This window comes from Sorex araneus, chromosome 9 (genome assembly GCF_027595985.1).
Source record: "Sorex araneus isolate mSorAra2 chromosome 9, mSorAra2.pri, whole genome shotgun sequence".
In the NCBI taxonomy this organism is placed as follows: Eukaryota; Metazoa; Chordata; class Mammalia; order Eulipotyphla; family Soricidae; genus Sorex; species Sorex araneus.
Window position 1 is genome coordinate 18880883 of NC_073310.1, and position 20718 is coordinate 18901600.

Genomic DNA, 20718 nt, shown 5'->3' on the forward strand with positions numbered 1-20718 from the left:
CACAGGGGTCACTCCTGGCTCTGCACTCAGGAATTACCCCTGGCGGTGCTCAGAGGACCATATGGGATGCTGGGAATCGAACCCAGGTTGGCCGCATGCAAGGCTAACACCCTACCCACTGTGCTATCACTCCAGCCCTCTATTTGACTTCTGATGAAAAAGTATGTTAGAAGCAACTTCCTTAAATCTGAACATCCAAACTTTCTCAAATACCTAAAAATGACTCTCATAAAAACTTACAGCTCTCTTTAAGTTTTTCTTTATTTGCAGAAAGGCTGGAAAGAAGAGGTTTTAAATCCACTTTGGCTTTCTGTAGCATTTCTAAAATATCTACTTTATTTTCAGCATGATCTTCCAATTGTATAGGAGCAAAATAATTCCCCGAATTCTGTCCAGGAGAGAGTATGGCTTGCTCTAGACCTATCACAAGAAAATGTATTTACAATTAATTGGTCTAATAAAGCAAAGAAACATTAAATGCTTCAACAGTATTTAAAGGACATAAAGTGTGATGGACTTCTGACTAATGAAGAACTCATGTCAGATAAAGCTTAAGTGTATGTCTAAGGCGAGATCATGAGGTCACTTTACCTGCAAGTCTCTCCAATTCTTCATGAGGTGTTGACCCAAGACTGCTGGATCGGCTTCCTGATCGACTTGGGTTAGAGAACCACCTACTGAACCGACTGGCAGAGACAGACCCTTCTCCCAAAACGTCTTCGATCATCTAAAGACAAAACAAGTCATAATAGTTTCAAGGACAAGAAGGTTCAGAGTTTAAGAGGATAATTTACTTTAAAACCCCTCTGATGCTGCTGGTCCATGAAATAAACTGTTCAGAACTAAGTATTTTAAAACAACTTTTTCTTCCCCTTCTCGAACAACCCAAAGTAACCAACTGTACACTTGGTAATTATATAAAGCAAAACCTCTAGCCACTGAAGGCCTAGGCCTCAAAAGTTTAGTAAGAATACTATAATATTTCAAGTTTCTTTTTGATAAGGGGTTTTGGAAGCATTACCTTACAAGATAAACACTGACTGGTCAGCATTTCCCAAAGAATGCAGATCTATATGACACCAATACCAGTTATAAAAATTTACTTCCACGCGAGTATGATGCCGCCAACAGGTCAACCTGTATCTGCGGGGGGAGTGTATCAGCAGCTTGATGGTGCCTTCAGGTTTCCTGACACCCCAAAATTGCCATTGTGCCTTTGGCTGGATCCCAACAACTTGGGACCAAGTTCAGCAAGAAATTAAACGGCCAAAAGTTAGGTATGTGGGAACCATGCCCACAAACCACCTCCGGCTCAGCTGTACAAGCTCATTTATTGGCCTTATATCAGAGACCCATAGATAAATCTCGAAAGAGACCAAAAGCCACAGTTAATCTCGGACCCGCGCATGGCTGAACAGACTGCGGTAAGTCGGAGTGGGGACAGGCTGGCCTGTGCCTGCCCAAGCAGAGCCCACAGCAGCGGCTTGCTTCCACAACCCAAAATCGCCACCATACCCCAGGTCTGCCCTGTCTCAGGACGGACCTCACCAAGATATAATCTGCTGAAAATTCGGGTATGTGGGTTTTATGAATGAAATCTCCAGGCTTTCACAGAGTTGAGGTGGGCTACCTCCCCCCACTTCCCAATACACATGGAAGCACTGGCAGTCACCCCCACGAACCAACTCCAGCTCCACCCTGTAAACTATTACTGGCCTTGCTTCAGAGACCCATAAATAACTCCCAAAGAGATCAAAAGCCAGAGACACAGCAATGAGTCCTGGAAGACAACACAGAGCTGGAGATCTCTCTGGGCCCCACACTAAGCCAATTTCACTGGGGCACCCCAGATGGAGCAGGTATAATCTCCCCGCCTACTCCAGATGGAATCCCAGCGACCAAGAACTTCCACAAGCAAGGCCCAGGTATGCAGGCTCCAGAACTGACTCTCCATGCTGCAAGGCGGCAGAGGCACCTGGCTGTCCCTCCCCAACTCCCCCCTAGCTCATCAGCCTGGCTGTCATGCCCACAATGTGCCTCCGGGTACCATCTTAGTGCACCAACAGCCATGGTCCAGAGACACCAAATTGAATTCCAAAATGGACTAGTGTCCTACAGAAATGTCTCTGGAACCCAACCATTTACAATCTAGGCTGGAGAACCCAAGATATTCAAAACGAGCAATGGACAATAAATGATCTAGCATCTGTCCCTGGCAGGTAGGCTCGAATGGTGGTTGGAAAATTCAAGCAAGGGGCTGGAGCAATAGCACAGCGGGTAGGGCATTTGCCTTGCACATGGCAGACCCAGGTTCTAATTCCAGCATCCCATATGGTCCCCTGAGCCCCGCCAGGAGTAATTCCTGAGTGCAGAGCCAGGAGTAACCCCTGTGCAACGCCGGGTGTGACCCAAAAAGAAAAAAAAAATCAAGCAAAACATAATGCCCAAAAGTAGAGTATTGGGAAAATTGCCTGCCATGGATGCAGGGTGAGGACTGTAATGGGGGGCAGGGGGATATACTGGGGACACTGGTGGTGGAAAATGTGCACTGGTGGAGGGATGGGTTTCGATCATTGTGTGGCTGAATCTCGAACATGAAAGCTTTGTATCTTGTGGTGATTCAATTAAAAAAAAAAAAAGGAAAGAAAAGAAAAACTAAAGTAAAAAAATAAAGATTCACTTCCAAAGTCTTTACATCACTTATACTTCAGAAACAGTAATGGTCTTGACACCTGAATAATTCTTACTCCAATATTACCAGCCTAAACTCAGAGAAGGGAACAGCAAGTAAAATGTGGTTGTTGGTCATGTGGGGGAAAGATGATGCGGGCCAAATATAGACTAGAGACTGAACGCAATGGCCACTCAACACCTTTATTGCAAACCACAACACCTAACCAGAGAGAGAGAACAAAAGGGAATTCCCTGCCATAGTGGCAGGGTGGGGTGGGGGGAGACGGGACTGGGAAGGGGGGGTGGGATGTTGGGTTTACTGGTGGTGGAGAATGGGCACTGGTGAAGGGATGGGTTATCAAACTTTGTAAGGGAGAAACATGAGCACAAAAATGTATAAATCTGTAACTGTACCCTCACGTTGACTCACTAATTAAAAATAAACTATTAATAAAAAAAAAAAAATATTACCAGCCTAGCAAATGTGTCAACAGGTATCAAATTCTTAATTATTCCCATTAAACCTCTTAAGGTAACAAATATGCAGTAATAATAATAAAAGTTAAAAATACCCCAAGACAGTCAACAAAATAAAAATTTTAAAACAAGTATTTTAAAGACCCAGTTCCTGAAGCAGGGTTACTCTGCCCATGTTTATAAGCCATTACACTCACCGATGCCAAGCATGGCACCTTATCAAGGTTAAAGAACTCATTGAAGTCAAATTCTCCTGGGGACTGTTCAGGCAAGATGGTGTCCCTCGGCACTTCCTGGTCAGCAGCAGGCTCCTGTGCAAGGATGACCTCTACCTCCTCCTCCTCGGCCACTCCTCCATTGCACTCAACTATGCCTGAAAGCAAACCAAGACATAAAAAAGAGTGAGTTGATTTCTATGTGCACATTTGATCTCTTAGGATCTAGATTAAATGTCTTTAACTTAAAAAGAAGGGTTAGGGGGCTGGAGAGTACAGTGGGTAAGCAGCTTGCCTTGCATGACCCAATTTGATCCCTGGAACTCCCCCCGCCCCTGCCCCGCCAACAAAAAAAAAAGAGGGTCCTGGGCTAAAGAGATTGTAAGTAGGTAAGGTACCAACCTAGGTTCAATCCCCAGAGCCTCATTGCATCTCCAGTGGCCCGAAACAAAACAAAAGGGCTAGAGACATAATACAGGAGGTAAGGTGCTTATTTTCATGTAGTTGACCCAGTTTAATCTCCAGGACCCCAAGCAGAGAATTAGGAGCAAACCCTAAGCACAGCTGGATGTTAAAGAACAAACAAAATCCAGGAGGCCATAGAGAGTATAGTGGTTAGGGCAATTGCCTTTTATGTAGCAGACCTGGGTTCAATCTCAGCTCTCTATATGGTTCCCTGAGCACCACCTGGATCCCTGAACAGAGAGCTAGGAGCAAGCTCTGAGCACCACCAGGTGTGACTCCAAAACAAGCAAAACCAAAAAGGCAAAGAGATAGGCCCACCTAAAGGTGATTTAGAAGTTATCGTTTCCTGTGACCCACTAGAAAAGCCCCTGTCCCCTGGCTGGGAAATGCTGCTTTAAGCCACTACGCACAGTGCCTCCTGGACCAAGTTTTTGCAAAGCAAAAACCCTGGCACTCAAACCTAGGCCAGTTCAACTGGTTCTTCATCAAGCCCGACTGCCTCTTCCCCAGTGAGCCCAAGGCTAACTACCTCAGTACAAGGTCACTTAGAAAGCAATTTTAAAATCATGTTGCAACATTAAAATTTGCAACTTCTGAAGTTGAGGATATAGTTCCAAGAGGTGGAGCACAAGCCTGGCAGGTGCATGCTGAGTTTGATCCCCAGCACTCAAGGCCCTTTAAGGACTGCCAGGCGTGGCTTGGTTGCCCTAGCACCAAACCTTCAAGTCTGAACTATCAAAACCAGTGTAGCTGGATGTGACATCTATACGTTTTTTGTTTTTCTTTAAAAATAAATTTTAAAAATAAAATTCGAACACCCTCCAGAGTCCCCTCACCCCCACCCCAGGCCCAGAGTAAGAGCAGTGTCTTAGAGTGTTTGCCTTGCGATTCTGGTTGTGAGCTCCAATTCCTGGGGTCCCACTAAGTCTAGTGGAAGTGTGGTCCTGGCAGTTCTGGTAGACAAGTGATTTCTAGCCACACTACAGAGTGTGACCCTCAGGAAGGGCTGCAGATGGATAAAAGGTGAGTGAGAGCCACTACCAGAAAGTGCAACCCCTGTCAAACAAAAGTGTGCAAGCACCACAACCTGATATGCAAACCCCAGCGAGCACCACATCCAAGTATGTGACCCCTGGGCACTGCAACATCCTCAACAGCAGCAAAAACGGGGGAGGGAAGGTTAAAGATGAAAAAGAAACCATCAACCTGGGGCCGGAGAAATAGCCCAATGGGTTGAACACATGCTTTACATGCAGGAAGCCCAAGCTCAATGCCTGCAACTCGTGATCCCCCCAAACACTACAGACGTGACCCCTGAGCACTACTGGGTGTGGCCCAACCCCACCCCCCTGAAAACTCAACCAAGTAAAACATGGTGCCATTTTCTAAGTAAGCAATTAAACTAAGGATAAACACACTGAATTTTAGAACAGTGAATTTCCCTCCCAACGTTTTCTGACCTTCTTTCACAGATGCTGTCCGTCGCCTCGTTCTTTTTCTCCCCTTGTGATCTTCTTCCAGTATCTTATCATCGAAACCAGTCAGTTCAATGGTTTCAGACTGACTTGTGGGTCCAGCTGAGAACCATTCTGGTTCTTCCTCTGTGTAGGAATCATTTCTTCGACGTTCACCAAAGACACGCTTACTATCCCCAAACTCCCTCTGGAAAAGCACATAATGCAAGATAAAAATCATAGGATTTTTTTTTACTCACTCAGGGTCTTGATGGCTCAAGTGATGAAAGTTCACTAGTACCATGAAGACACTATTCTGCTGACCTGAAATCTCTCTCTTCCCTCTAGTGTTCTGTATTCTCTCTGCTGAGAACAAAAGGTGCTCGGAAGGCCAGAGAGAGAGAGTACAGGTGCATATCTTGTATGGGAATGCTTCAATTTGATTCCCAGCACCCCACGGTCACCCAGCACTACCAGATGTGGCCCAGTTAATCCCCAGCACTGCAGGGCTCATCAAGCACATCATTCTCATGCTTTTGCTAGTCTGGTGGCTGAGAACTGCCAGGGGCAGGAGGGCAGGTACACACCCGGGATCTCAAATTAGTCTTGTATAAATGAAGTGAATGTTGAATCCCTAAACACAAAAGGATCTAGAAGACAAACCCGAAACCGCTTGTCCTTGTAGTCTCTCTCTCGATCTCTGTCTCTTAAGTCCCGAAGGTCCTTATCACTAAGACGGTGATCCTTCTCAAAGGTCCGAGCAGAGATAATCCTTCCGCTCCCAATCCTCCTTCCACCAAGCAGGCGAAGTCCATCACTATCTTTTTCCAGAGGGCTTCCTGAGCGCCGGGAGCTAACAGCTGCTGTCACGTGGCAGCCCCCACCAAAGCTTCGTCTCTGTGGGCTGAGAACAACATCTAAGTCATCTTCTTTCACACGTTCCCGTGGATCTGGAAAGATGCCAGAAAAAAAGGAAGTTACACAAACCACCAAGGGCATGTTTCCTCTGTAGGTGGTATGCCCATGGCTGGTAGTGATAGGGGTACTGGAAGAGAGTCATATACACAGATACAGCATTACAGATACATCACATACATAATTAACACAGAACCTTATGGGGCAGGAACAGTATATACAGTCATAAGGTACTTGCCTTGCACACGGTCTACCCAGGATCGGTCCTGGCACCCCATATGGCCCCCCCAAGTCCTTGGAGTGATCCATGAGTGTGGAGCTACGAGTAAGCCCCGAGCACAGCCAGGTACGATCCTACCTAAAGAAATTTTGGCTTTTCCTAATTTGACCAATAAATGCATTTAATAATAAATGATATTCTACTGTTAGTCACCATTTTCCCTTTGACTAATAAAAAGTCAACTAATAAACTATAATGCATTTTTTAAAATAATTAAGGTGTTGGGCTGGAGCAATAGTACAGCAGGCAGGGTACTTGCCTCGCACATGAAACAACTGAGGCAGGTTTGATTTCTGGCACCACATATGCCCTACCCCCACCTACCCTGCCAGGAGTGATCCCTGAGCGCAGAGTAAGGAATATGCTCTGTACACTGCTGTGACCCACCAAAAAAGTTTCTTCAACAAATGACATTAAATGGATAGCCCATACGCAAAATAACCACAAAAAAACAAAGCAACACAATTAACACAAAAAGAACTTGGGCTGGGGAAATATCGCAAAGGGTTGGAGTGCATGTCTGGCCTAAATGAGGGGGGCAGTTTGATCCTCTGGACCTGTATGGTCCTGTGTACACCATAAGGGTGGTCCTAGAAGCGTCCAGTACTGCTAGGTCCAAGCACCTAATCATCAGCCCTGACTTCGATGGCCTAAGTATGGCTGAGTATGGTCCCTTGGGCTTCTGAGCACTGCTGGAGTGGGTTCCCCCAATTCCCCAAAAAGAACTTAAATCTGTACCTGGTATCATAAACAAAATTTAATTCCAAACAAATCACAGATACAAGTGTAAAACCTAAAGCTAGGAGCAACTCCCAAACAGAGCCAGAAAGAGCCCCTGTGAACTGCCAGCTGTGGCCCCTCTTCAAAGAAAAAAAAAAGACCAACAAATTTCCGGGGCTAGAGACATAGTACAGCAGGTAGGGCACTTGCCTTATACATGGCTAACCTGGGTTGGATCCCCAGCACCCATATGGTCTCCCAATTCTTGCCAGGAGTGATTCCTGAGCACAGAGCCAAGAATAAACCCTGAGCACTACCAGGTTTGGCATGGAAAAACAAAACAAACAAAAGCTAAAACTTTTGGGCAAGAGATATGGCTTAATAGTAAAATGCATGGCTTGCTAGGTTCGAAACCCAGTGTTCCCATTTTTTTCCCCAAAATCTATGCACTTCTGTTTGGTTTTGGGGACATACTGGATGTGTTCAGGAATGATTCCTGGCAGAGGGACTATATGGGGTGCGAGGGATCAAATCGGGTCCACCAGGTGCAAGGCAAGCAACTTAACCACTATACTAGTTCTCCCACTCCTAATTTCTGTTCTTTGAAAGATACTACTATTCAGAGAATGCAAAATTAAGTTACAAAACAGATGGGGACAAAGGTTCTTTATTTAGCACATATTAAAACAGTAAAAATGATCCAATTTAAAAACTGAACAAATGGTCTGAACACTTCACCAAAGATATACGGATGGCAAATACGCATATGAAAGATATCCAACATTAGTCATTAAGAAAATGTCAATTAGACCATAATGTGATACCACTAAACAACTATCAGAACATCTAGAATAAAAAAGACTAACCATTCCAAGTGCCGATGAGGACGTGGAGCAAGCAGAGCTCTGAAACATTGCTGGTGGAAATGTAAAACTGTATGACCTCTTTTGGAAATGGCTGGCAGTTTCTCAAAACATTTAATATATCTTTATGGAACCCTCCAGTCTACTTGTATCTATTTACTCTAAAATCAAACATGTCCACACAGACTGGAACATGAATATCCATGGAGTTTCAATTAAGTCAGAAACTGGAAACAAGCTAAATATTCCCTAGTAGATAAGAGTAAACAATCGCAAATCCATGACAGACTTTTTTTTTTCTGGGGGTGGGGTGGTGGTGGGGGGAAGAATGCCACATCTGGCAATGGTCAGGAATTACTCCTGGTTATATAGTCCAGAAATTACTCCTGGTGGTGCTTGGGGGACCATATGGGATGCCCAGGATTGAACCTCAGTGGCTGTGTGCAAGGCAAGTGGGTAGAGCACTACCCACTCCAGCCCCCGTACAATGGATTACTACTATGCCATAAAAAGCAACAAGCTATCCAAGAACTGGAACCCAAGACTATTCTATTGGAAAAGTTACCAAGAGTGCATACTATGCAATTTAATTTTTATACAATTTGAGGAATGCACACTAATCTTTAGTGATAGAAACCAGTTCAGAGCCTGCTTGTAGGGAAGTAAGAGGAAAGGTGAGAGGAAGGGACTCAATATATTCAAAACTTTGGGGGATAATGGAAATGCTCATAATTTTGAAATGGCTTAAAAGGTATATGCATCACTGTATCACTGTCATCCCACTGTTCATTGACTTACTCGAGTGGGCACCAGTAACGTCTCCATTTGTCCCAGCCCTGAGATTTTAGCAGCCTCTCCTTACTCATCTTTTCCAACAATTGGAGGCTTCTTTCAGGGTCAGGGGAATGAGACTTATTGTTACTGTATTTGGCATATCAAATACGCCACGGGGAGCTTGCCAGGCTCTGTCGAAAAGCTGTATGTAAACATATAAAAATATCAAATGATACAATTTCAGGGGCCAGAGTGATAGTATAGCGTAAGGTGCTTGCCTTGCACGTGACTAAGCCAGGTTCAATCCCCGGTACCCGATATGTCTGTATAGTCTCCTGGGCCCACCAAGAACAATACCTGAGTGCAGAGCCAGGGGTAAGGCCTGCACACTGCTGGCTGTGGCCCAAACACAAAAACAAAACACCAAAATCAAACTCAGTGCCCTGTGCATGCTTGGCCTGTGCATCGCCAGCCCTACGAGACAGCTCCCTGATCTCCCAGAAGTATTTTGTAAAGGGTCTTCCAATCATCTCAAAAGACGACAAGTTTCTAAGATGAATTTTGTATTACTATGTTTTCATTTCAAGGAGTAAAAGTATGAAATAGCAAACTTCACTCCACTTCCAAATCATAAATCCTGAATACAGATCAAAATGTACTAAGAAGAACTGCTGGAACTGACTCATTTGTACCAGAAGACTAGTTTCATATGTGAAACTAATCGTAACCAGATTTCCACCACAGCTTTACATTCCCTACCACATCCATGTCAAAAAAGACACTAGTACTTTAAATTCATAAGCACAGAGCCAATACAGCTGCCTGCCAAGAGAAGACCAGGATTTTACTGCTAACAAGGACAATTCAATGGGCAAATCAGTTTCCTAATAATGACACTTTCCCCCAATGCAGAAGGCTCTCACAGCTGAAAATGAAGCAAGCAGCAAAGAGCACTGTCTCCAAACCTGCTGCATTCATTTCTGAGTGACTGTGTGCTCACCTACTATCTTGCGCACCAGGGAAGGCCGGTCTGTATCCAAATCTTTCTTCAGACTTTCCACTGGTGAACTCCGCCCTGAAGCTGGATAGAGAGAGGCATGCCACTTCTCAGGGTCCCAGACACCATCACTACAGGTCAAAGGGTACCAACAGTTAGCATCTGCACCCACAAACTATTGATGTAGTCTAATTTCTACACCTTTTCAGGTAAACACCTTTTCAATATAAAACCTGGAAGTTGCCACCAGAAAAACTGTTTTACAAGATGAAAACAAACAAGCAAACAAACAAACAAAAAAAACAACTATTGGGGGCCAGAGACATAGTATGGCAAGTAGGACAGTTGCCTTGCACAAAGCCGACCATGGTTTGAACCCTGGCACCCCATGTGTTCCCCTGAGCACTGCTGGGTGTGGCCCAAAAACAAACCAAAACAACCCCGCAACTATTAACTCAGCAAAACTTTATTATTTACATGAAACCAATAGTCACTTGAAAATCAGTGGTCAGTGCATTAATAAAAGATTCAGATGAAAACCTTGGGGGTCCAAATATATTATTACAACTCTGCTTGACCAACACAAAGAAGATGCTTTATAATCATTACTCAGCTTACTGAACACTGAACATCAATTAGTACAAGAGAGCAAACAATCCTTTCACCAGAAGCAGATCCTGAAATTTATGGTTTCTACTTTTCCAGAAAAAAAAATTTTTTTTTGGGGGGGAGAGGGTCTATCTGGCAGTTCTCAGGGGTTATTCCTGGCTGTGTACAGGGAACCATGTGGTGCCAGATATCTAATCCAGGGCCCTGCAGGCAAAGCAGCCCTTAGATCTATCTTCCTGGCCCCTTTACACAGAATTTTTGTGCACAATTTTACAGTTTTCCCATAAGAGAACAGATAGCTCTTTAGTATTGTAGTTCAACTAAAATTGCAGTTTTGTCACTTTCATTTGCTTTTCCCTAATGACTGGGTTGATACAGTGTGCAGAGTAGAAATTTTATTTTATTTTTTGGCCCATACCTGGCTGTGCACTTGCCTTGCATGTAGCCTACTGGGTTTGATCCCCACCATCCCATATGGCCCTCCAAGTACCACCAGGAGTAACAGCCAGGAGTAACCCCTAAGTATTGTGTGGTGTGGCCCCAAACAAAACAAAAAAATCCTGTCCACCGGGACCAGAGCAGTAGTACAGTGGATAGGACACATGTCTTGCACTCTACCAACCCTGGTTTAATCCCCCGGCATCCCATACAGTCCCTCCAAGCCCTGCCAGAAGTGATCCCTGAGGGCAGAGCTAGGACTAAGTCCTGTGCACCACTGGGTGTGACCCAAAAACCAAAAACAAATCAACAAAAAACAGTAAAAACAAACCCCTGTTCAAATAGAGTAAATCATTATTCAAATATGACCTTCACCAAGTGAAAGAATTTAGGAATCCAGATTTAATAGTTTTTTTTTTATTTCAGATATAACTGTTCTATCCAATACAAAAAATTAAACACAACAACTGCTTTTTATGTTAAAATGTGATTATGAACCATTTACCTTGCCATTTAAGAATTAAAGAGATTTTTAGTTTTCTGAGCCACACCTAGCAGTGCTGGGAACTATTCTCAGCTCTGTGTGGGTTGGTTGTGGTGTCACTCACGTCAGTGCTCAGGGGCCCAAACAGTGTAGAGGCCCAAATCTGGGGCTTGTGCACTCTAGCCCTTTGAGGTGCTTCCCCAGGTTGGTTTCCAATGACAGTCTTAAGGTGGCCATAAGTCTTATTTATTAATTTATTGCTTTTTGGGTCACACTTGGCGATGCACAGGGGTTATTCCTGGCTCTGTACCCCTGGCAGTGCTCAGGGGACCATATGGGATGCTGGGAATCAAACCCGGGTCGGCCACGTTCAAGGCAAACGCCCTACCCGCTGTGCTATCACTCCAGCCCCAGTGGCCATAAGTTTTAAATATAAGAAAATTTCCAAATCATTCCATGGTTTCAAATTGAGGGCCCCCAGGATGTAAAAGGCTAATCTGAAAGGTTGAAAATTTTTTGGGTTTGTTTTTGGGCAACACCCAGCTATGCTCAGGGTTTACTCTAGGCTCTGCTCTCAGAAATCACTCCTGGGAGGCTGGGGAGGGGGGTCGGGGAGTTTGGGACACAGGGACACATTTGCCTCTGTGGGAGTGGGAGGTACAGATAAGTCTCAGAATTCAGAATTTTTCTGGTAAGTTGACTGATGCAGGTCCTAGGAAAAGCTTTCATACAGTGTAAAAATCACTGATTTTAAAAAAAAAAAGGCTTGGTGAGAATTGTTGGGTTCACATCTTATTTCTGCTTTCTGATGATGTACCACCACTGACCAAGTTGTTTTCTTGTTTTATTTTCATCAACAGTTGAAAGACTTAGTATAGCTGACTTGGTTTCAAGTATGCCTTATAATTCAAATCTTGGAATTAATGGTTTACTGCTACTCAATAATTAAACTGATGAAGAAAATGCAGTGGGATATTATGCAACTATGTTCATAGCTTGTTTGCAATTATAGATACAATGTCATTAGCTCTAAAGTCTCCAGACTCAATCATTACTTATTAAAAACATCCGAAACAATACAAGTCTTAATTTTCCTAGTTTGGTGTTACAAAAAAGTTGACTAGAAGAAGCGATTCCTAGCCCCAAGTACCTGTCGTATTTTTCAGAGAGGAATGAAGGTCTCTGTTTGGAATGAGGGCGTTCTTTTATATCCAACAGCTCCTCCTAGAAAGAGAATCAAAAGGTAACATTTAAATAGTATTTCTTAGGTCACACACATTGAACTTAATTCTGTTCTCAGTAACTGTTTCCGTCTTCAGTGTTTTACAGTTCATATGACTTGACTTTTTCTAGAAGGGCTGGAGAGAGTGTACAGAGGTTAAGATGCTTACCTTGTATCTTGCAGCCAACCCTGTTTCAAATTCCTTGCACCTCATATAGCTCTCCGAGCACCACGAGGAGATGTCCCCCCCCCCAACATAAAACCAGAAATAGCCCCTGAGCACTGCCAGGTATGGCTCAAAAACAAAATTAAAATATAACTATGTGGGGCTGAAAAGAGTACAGCAGGTAAAGTGCTTGCCTTGCACGCCCAGGTTCCATCCCCAGCACCAAATACGCTCCTTGAGTACCCCTATTGAGCGCTCACGGAACACAGAGCCAAGAGTAAGTCCTTAGCACAGCCAGGTATGGTCCAAAAACAGGAACAAAGAAAAAACCAAAAACTGTAACCAGAGCCAAGTATTTACAAGAAGCATGAGCAGAATAACTTCAATTGCAAATCTATAAGACACTCTCATAAGTCAGTTCAATAATATTAATTCCACAACAATAAAAGGTCATCAAGGCAGAGAAGTTTAGACTTACATAAAACCTTCAGTATCTTACCACTCTCAAATAAAGCTTTAGAGGATAAATCTCCAACAGGTATAATTTTTTAATGTTACCAAGTAGCAAAAAATAAAATACACCAAACACCCATCATACATCAGTTAGTTTGACTGACAGTTAATATTTCCCCTATTAACTTGAATGTTTGGGGTCTACTTCTAACATTTTTTCTGAATCATTTAAAGAGTAAACTGCCTGCCACAGTCTTTCTCCAACTGCTTTAGTGCTATTTCATTTGAATGGAGACTTTTTTGTTTTTGGTTTTTGTTTTGGGTACACACATGTCCATGCTCAAGGCTTACTCCTGGTGGGCTAGAAAAGCCATCCAGGGTTGTGAAGCTCCAACTCGGGGTGTCCACGTGCACGGCAAGTGCTTTCCTCTTTGCACTCTCTCTGGCCCAAGTGAAAACATTGTTTTACAGTCTTTCTTCCTGGTTCCCTGAAGTAATAATTAAGATCTACATAAAATGACTCCCATCTTCTTAAGGACTGTCCTTGGCCATTATCAATTCCAAGTTATAGGAGAGAAACAAACCTAGTACATACAAGTGTGTTAGGGTACAAGAGCTTACTTCTGTATAACTGAGTTGAAAAGAGCTATCAGGTTTTATAAAGTTTTTACTCAAGCAACATTGGCTTATAATATTTTACAGATTTCAGGTATTCAGCCCTATATATACCACATATACAGATTTGCTTATCATCAAAAGCCTCTTTTAACTCAACCCGTTCCTTCTAGTAACCACTATTTCTTCTAGTTTGCTTTCATCTTTATATTTATCTAACTATGAATAATAGCTCAGCTTTTGTCTTCCTCCCCTCCCTTCCCTTATCATTCAGTATAACATCTCCTTACTAGATCTATCCTTCTTGTTGTAAATATCAGGTTGCAAATTTTTTCATAGATGAATAATATTCTATTATTTCTATATTCCATATCTTAATTATACTTCTATCTCTTAATTTCAAACTCTTGGCTACTGAAAACTAATGCCACGAACACAGAAGTGCATATATCTCTTCAAAAGGTTTTGTACTGGGGCTGGAGTGATAGTACAGTGGGAAGGGCATTTGCCTTGCATGCAGGCCACCCAGGTTCAATCCCTAGCATCCCATATGATCCCTCTGTGCACCACTAGGAGTAATTTCTTAGTGCAGAGCCAGGAGTAACCTTTGAGCATCGCTGGGTATGGGGTATGATCCAAAAAGGAAAAAAAAAAAAGGCTTTATACTCTTTGGATGGGCTGGAGGGATAGCACAGTGGTAGGGTGTTCACCTTTCACTCGGCCAAGCCGTGTTCGATTCCTCCACCTCTCTCGGAGAGCCCGGCAAGCTACCGAGAGTATCGTGCCCGCACGGCAGATATATATTCAATATGCCAAAGGCAGTAATAATAAATCTCACAATGAGAGATATTACTGGTGCCCGCTCAAACAAATCGATGAGCAATGGGGATGACAGCTATACTCTTTGGATAAATACACAGAAGAGGATTAGCTGAATCATATGGCATTTCTATTTTCTATTGAGGAATCTTCATACTTTTGCTTTATGGCTGAACTGAGAGCACCCACACATTAGGCTGTGTGCAAGACAAGTTCCTACCAGTCGTACTACCTTTCTGACTCCTTTATTAAAAACTTTTTTTTGGGGGGGTCACACCCGGCAATGCACAGGGGTTACTCCTGGCTCTGCACTCAGGAATCACCCCTGGCAGTACTCAGGGGACCATATAGGATGCTGGGAATTGAACCCAGGTCAGCCCCGTGCAAGGCAAATGCCCTAGCCGCTGTGCTATTGTTCCAGCCCCCTAAAAACTATTTTTAAATAGAGGCTGGAGCAACAGTATATAAAATAAGGTACTTGTCTTACACATACATGGTAGACCCAGATTCAATCACCGGAACCAGCACACTGAGCCCCACCAGGAGTGATCCCTGAGCTCACAGTCAGAATGAAGACCTGAACACACCTGGGTGTATCCTAAAACCACCCCAACAGGGTTCACACCGAGTAGTGCTGGGGGGGGGGTGAGGAGGAGATACATGGTACTAAGGTGTTACCAAACACACATGCTAAGTGTTTGCTGTATCATTTGACCTAACTCCCCAGTCCCAAACATCTTTTTTTTTAAAAAAAAAATTCCCCTTCCCTTTGCGGTGATTGTTGCAATGACCAGAGGCCTCCAACTTCAGTTATGGTACTTGCACAATCTGGCTGTGCTGTGCCAGAGATTGCACATTTTGCTGTAGCACTGAGAATCCTAAAAAGCAATAGGTGTTGGGCCAGAGCAATAGTACAGTGGGGAGGGTGCGTGCCTTCCACATGGTTGACCTGGATTTGATCCCCGGCATCCCATTTGGTCCCCCAGAACTGCCAGGCATGATTCCTTAGTGCAGAGCCAGGAGTAACCCCTGAGCATCACTGGGTGTGTCGCCAAAAAAAATAAGAGGGGGGTCTGTATCACACTTGTCACCTGGAGGCATTGTTGAATTCGAGGCAGGTATTTTACCACTGCACTATTCCCAGGCCCTCAATAAGGTCCTTTATATTCATAGGAGTCAATCTACAGCTAGATACTGTCCTATCTCTTTGGTCTCTAACCTAGAATATTCTTAACTTTTGGCTTTTATGAAACTAACATTTCTAAAGTCTATAGTGCATATTTAAAAAAATTATTCATTGGGGCCGGAGAGATAGTACAGCAAGTATGGCATTTGGCTTGCATGCAGCAAAACTGGGTTCAATCCCCGGCATCCCATATGGTTCCCCCAAGTACCGCCAGGAGTGATTTCTGAGTGCAGAGCCAGGAGTAAGCCCTGAGTACTACTGGGTGCAGCCCCCAAACAAAACAAAAATATTTTGAATATAAAAAATGAAATATTATCCACACTGAGCTTATGTGCATGTGTTGTGCATCATCATCCCCTTTTTCCCCCTCTCGTTTTTTGGGTCACAGTCCTGGTGGTGCTCAGGAATCACTCCTGGCTGGTCTCAGGGGACCACAAGGGATGCCAGGCAAGCACCTTATCCACTGCTCTCTGGCCCTCTATGTTGGGCTTAACTGATGTTTCCTCATGATAAGACTGAGGCCAAGCAGAATTCTAACCAAGAAATGTTGTGTTCTCGGAACACTGAAACCCAATTGTGAACAGCTTTGTAAAAAATAAAATTAATTCATTATAAAAAGAGAAAAAGAAATGTTGTGTTCTCAAAACATCACCTGGATGCCACATGCCCTGTATTATTAAGTGATGCTCTCTGGTATTTGTATGGTTTAGTTGCTACTATCCTACTTGTAATTAATGTATCATCCATCACAAATTAAATACATGTTTGGCATATAGGAGCCCTGGATTTAGTGCCACTGCACCCTGAGCTCATTCTGGTATGGCCCAAACACACCCCCCCCCCATACACAATTTTTGCCTCAATTTATCCACTGAATGATTCCTGCCCACGCCAATCTTGATTTTTTTTTAAATGTAGGAGTACTGTTAACCAATCTTGGTTTTTAACTCTAATTTACTCTTGATATTTAATCTTGCAGTGCTGACTACCATACCCAACGCCTCATACATGCAAGGCAACAGCTAAACTTCTGAGCTACATTCCCGGCCTGCTCTCTATTATGTACCTATTACACTATAAGGATAAACCCTCTCATATCCCCTGCTTATGTACCTATTTATTATTGGCAGGACACAGATTCCTAATTTTTCCAATGGGTTATAACTCATTAATGCCTTTATTTTGTACCATATTTAGCTAGTGGGAGCCTCCTTCAAGGTAACTTCTGTGTTCTTTTGACAGGATCCACCATTTTAAAATGTTGTCTTTTTTTTTTTTTTTTTTTGGCCACACCTGGCTGTACTCAGAGTTTACTTCTGGTTCTGTGCATATCCACTGGTGCCCAGGGGACGATGTTGGGTGATAGGGATCAAACTGGCAAGGCAAGAGCTTCTACCTCCTATACTATCCCTCCAGCCCCCCAGCATTTTTTAAAAAACATCACTTCTTTACTTTCTAGCTTATCTTGCACTCATCCTGTTAATAGTCCTGAAGTCAACCCTTTTCCTAAGAAACTTTAGTTACTTTGAGTGGCTAATGGAATAAGAAACCAAGGTCTGGGAACTGACTCCTCATTTGCTTCTAGGTTCTTTCAGCAGAACTAGAAAGGATATGCACTTATATGCATATAAATAGATATTACATACTTGTATATAATCATATGCTAGAATTTACACAAAATCCACTGCTTCCTTTTTATATGCATTTAGATATTTCCCACAACAAAGTCTCTCAAACTGTAGGAATCACTGCACATAAATACCATGAACTCAGTGTCCTCAGAGACCTGAATCATTGAACTGCTTTCTTCCATGATTGCAAAATACCAGAGAACCAGATGACATTTTAGTTTTAAAATCCAAATACTGCAAAAGCATTTGCATTTATTTAGGAATTACATCTTATTAATTGGGTAGATATCTGAAAAAAAATAGAAGTCCAAAAAAAAAAATCCAAATACTGGAACATTTGAAAAAATTTGTAAAATTTTTTTCTGTGAATTATCTGCACCCCTGAGCACATTCTGGTATGGCCCAAACAAAGCTCCCCCTCACCCTCCTGCAAATGGAGTCCAGTGAAATATATAGGGAAAATGGCATCAGGGCTGCAGGGATGATAAAATTTGGCAGAGAATAGGCCAGTGCTAGATTTAAAGCATTTTCAGTACAAACAGAAAGGACCATATACACACTACAAATACCTAAACATTCAACATAGAATATTACAAAACAATTTTCTGCCATTAGAAGTAACCCAGCGGGACTGGAGAAATAGCACAGCAGGGTAGGGTGTTTGCCTTGCATGTGGCCGACCCGGGTTCGATTCCCAGCATCCCATACGGTCCCCCAAGCACCGCCAGGAGTAATTTCTGAGTGCAAAGCCAGGGGTAACCCCTGTGCATTGCTGGTGTGACCCAAAAAAAGCAAAAGAAAAGTAATCCAGCATTTATAACACATTTCCTTATTCTCTCCAAATCAAGGCTGGAGTGACAGCACAGCAGGTGGGGTGCTTGCCTTGCATGCTGCTGACTGGTTCGATCTCTGGCATCCCATATGGTCCTCCAAGCACTGCTAGGAATAATTCCTGAGTACAGAGCCAGCACCACCATGTGTGGCCCCCAAACAAAAGCAACAACACAAACCAAATGCCAAATTAAGTACCTGAGCATACTATTAAATTAAGTGCAATCCATTATATACATAAAAATTCTCAATACACACATTTCTAAACAAGCATCGGATGACACCTTTTTTAAAAACAAGCATCTTCCTTCCCAGCAGTTTTTGTGCCACACCCAGTGGTGGCTACTCCCAGTTCTGTGCTTATTGCTCCTAGCAGTGCTCTGGGGACCATATGGTGCCAGAGATTGAAACCAGGTCTTCCTCAAGCAAGGCAAGCACTTGAACACAGTACTATCTCTTCAGCCCCATCCCCAGAAGTTCTTGAGCAGCTGTGGAGTCACTCCTAGCAATGCATTTTGTATTTAAATTCCAAAGGATAATAGAGGGCCCAAGTGGTGGTAGTGTTCTCAACTACCACTGTAACTGTTGGCTAAAACTCTTAATATTTTATTTAGAAATAGATGGGGAAGATGGTTAATATACCCCAAAACAAAATAAAAAAAGAAAAAGAAGTTTTAATAAAGGTAACAAAATTCTTCTGAAAAAATGGGATTAGGGAGATGACAACTGTGATAGGGTATTTTATATGAATTTTTAAAAAGATAGAAAAAGGGCTTTAGTTTAAGAGGAAATGTGAGGGGGCAGGGGCCATAGCACAAGGGGTAGGGTGTTTGCCTTGCATGCGACCAACCTGGGTTCAGTCCCTGGCATCCCATATGGTCCCCCAAACACTACGAAGAGTGATTCCTGAGTGCAGAGCCAGGAGTAACCCCTGAGCATTGCCAGGTGTGACCCAGAAGAGCCAAAAAAAAAAAAAAGGAAATGTGAATAAAAGAGTGTACTCTAGTAACATTGTGTAAACATTGTTGTAAGAAATGTTTCATCACTGTGTCACTGTCATCCCATTGTTCATCAATTACTCGAGTGGGCACCAGTAACGTCTCTATTACACTCAGTTCTGAGATTTTAGCAGCCTCTCCTTACTCATCTTTCCCAATGACTGGAGGCTCTTTCAGGGTCAGGGGAATGAGACCTAATGTTACTGTTTTTTGGCATATCCAATACGCCATGGGTAGCTTGCCAGGCTCTCCCATGTGGGTGGGATACTCTTGGTAGCTTGCCAGGCTCTCCAAGAGGTATGTATATATCTGTTACTGTATTTTGGATATGAATGTTCCATACTAAAATGAAATGTTAATGAGGAAATTTGGGCCAGAGAGATAGCACAGCAGCCAACCCAGTTTGACCCCTGGCATTCAATCCCTGGCACTCCATATGGTCTCTCTAAGCCCCAGCAGGAATGACTGATTCTTGAATGCAGAGCCAGGTGTAACCCCTGAGCACCACAGGGGTGGCCCAAAAACCAGAAAGAAAAAATCTTCAATGTGTTAATAAGGAAAATCCAGTGAGGGTTATTTAACAACATTATGCCCCAGTTTTTCCTCTTTAAAATTTTTTAATATCTTAATTTATAATATTTTTAATTGAATCACTGTGAGATAGTTACAAAGTTGTTTATGATTGAGTTTCAGTCATACAATGTTCCAACACCTGCCCCTTCACCAGTGTATATTTCCCATCACCAATGTCTCCAGTTGCCCTCTCTCGCCCGGCCCTGCTTTTCTTTGTTTTTTTTTGTCTGTTTGTTTGTTTTTGGGTCACACCCGGCGATGCACAGGGGTTACTCCTGGCTCTTCACTCAGGAATTACCCCTGGCGGTGCTCAGGGGACCATATGGGATGCTGGGATTAGAACCCGGGTTGGTCGCGTGCAAGGCAAACGCCCTACCCGCTGTGCTATCACTCCAGCCCCACCTGCTTTTCTTTAAATCCAAAATTGTTTTAAAAAAGTAAAGCTTGAGGTGAGAGAAATAGTACCATGGGTGTGACGATTTGCACCCCTGAACTTTCTTTACTGAAATTATTTTGTTTTGGGGCCACACATGGTAGTGCTCAGGGTTTACTGCTGGCTCTCTACTCAGGAATTATTATTATTATTTTTTTTTTTTTGCTTTTTGGGTCACACCTGGCGATGCACAGGGGTTACTCCTGGCTCTGCACTCAGGAATTACCACTGGCCGTGCTCAGGGGACCATATGGGATGCTGGGATTTGAACCCGGGTCGGCCACGTGCAAGGCAAACACCCTACCCGCTGTGCTATCTCTCCAGCCCGTCTACTCAGGAATTATTCTTAGCAGTGCTTGGAGGACCATATGGGATGCCAGAGATCGAACCGGTCAGCAGCATGCAGAAGCAACACCCAAGCTTGCCT

The 20718-nt window shown here is 43.3% G+C and overlaps 1 protein-coding gene across 7 annotated transcripts in view; it reads right to left on the bottom strand.

Moving 5' to 3' along the window:
• The window catches only part of EIF4ENIF1 (eukaryotic translation initiation factor 4E nuclear import factor 1), a 59350-nt gene that overhangs the window by 21322 nt on the left and 17310 nt on the right, over positions 1–20718 (bottom strand). For all 7 annotated transcript variants that reach the window (XM_055147526.1, XM_055147525.1, XM_055147524.1 and 4 more), the window contains exons 3-9: positions 12515–12588; positions 9837–9964; positions 5948–6234; positions 5291–5492; positions 3348–3523; positions 592–727; positions 241–420 (exon numbers count right to left, since the gene is read on the bottom strand). In XM_055147526.1, coding sequence (XP_055003501.1) covers positions 241–420; positions 592–727; positions 3348–3523; positions 5291–5492; positions 5948–6234; positions 9837–9964; positions 12515–12588 — 1183 coding nt within the window. The remainder of the gene's footprint in view (positions 1–240; positions 421–591; positions 728–3347; positions 3524–5290; positions 5493–5947; positions 6235–9836; positions 9965–12514; positions 12589–20718) is intronic.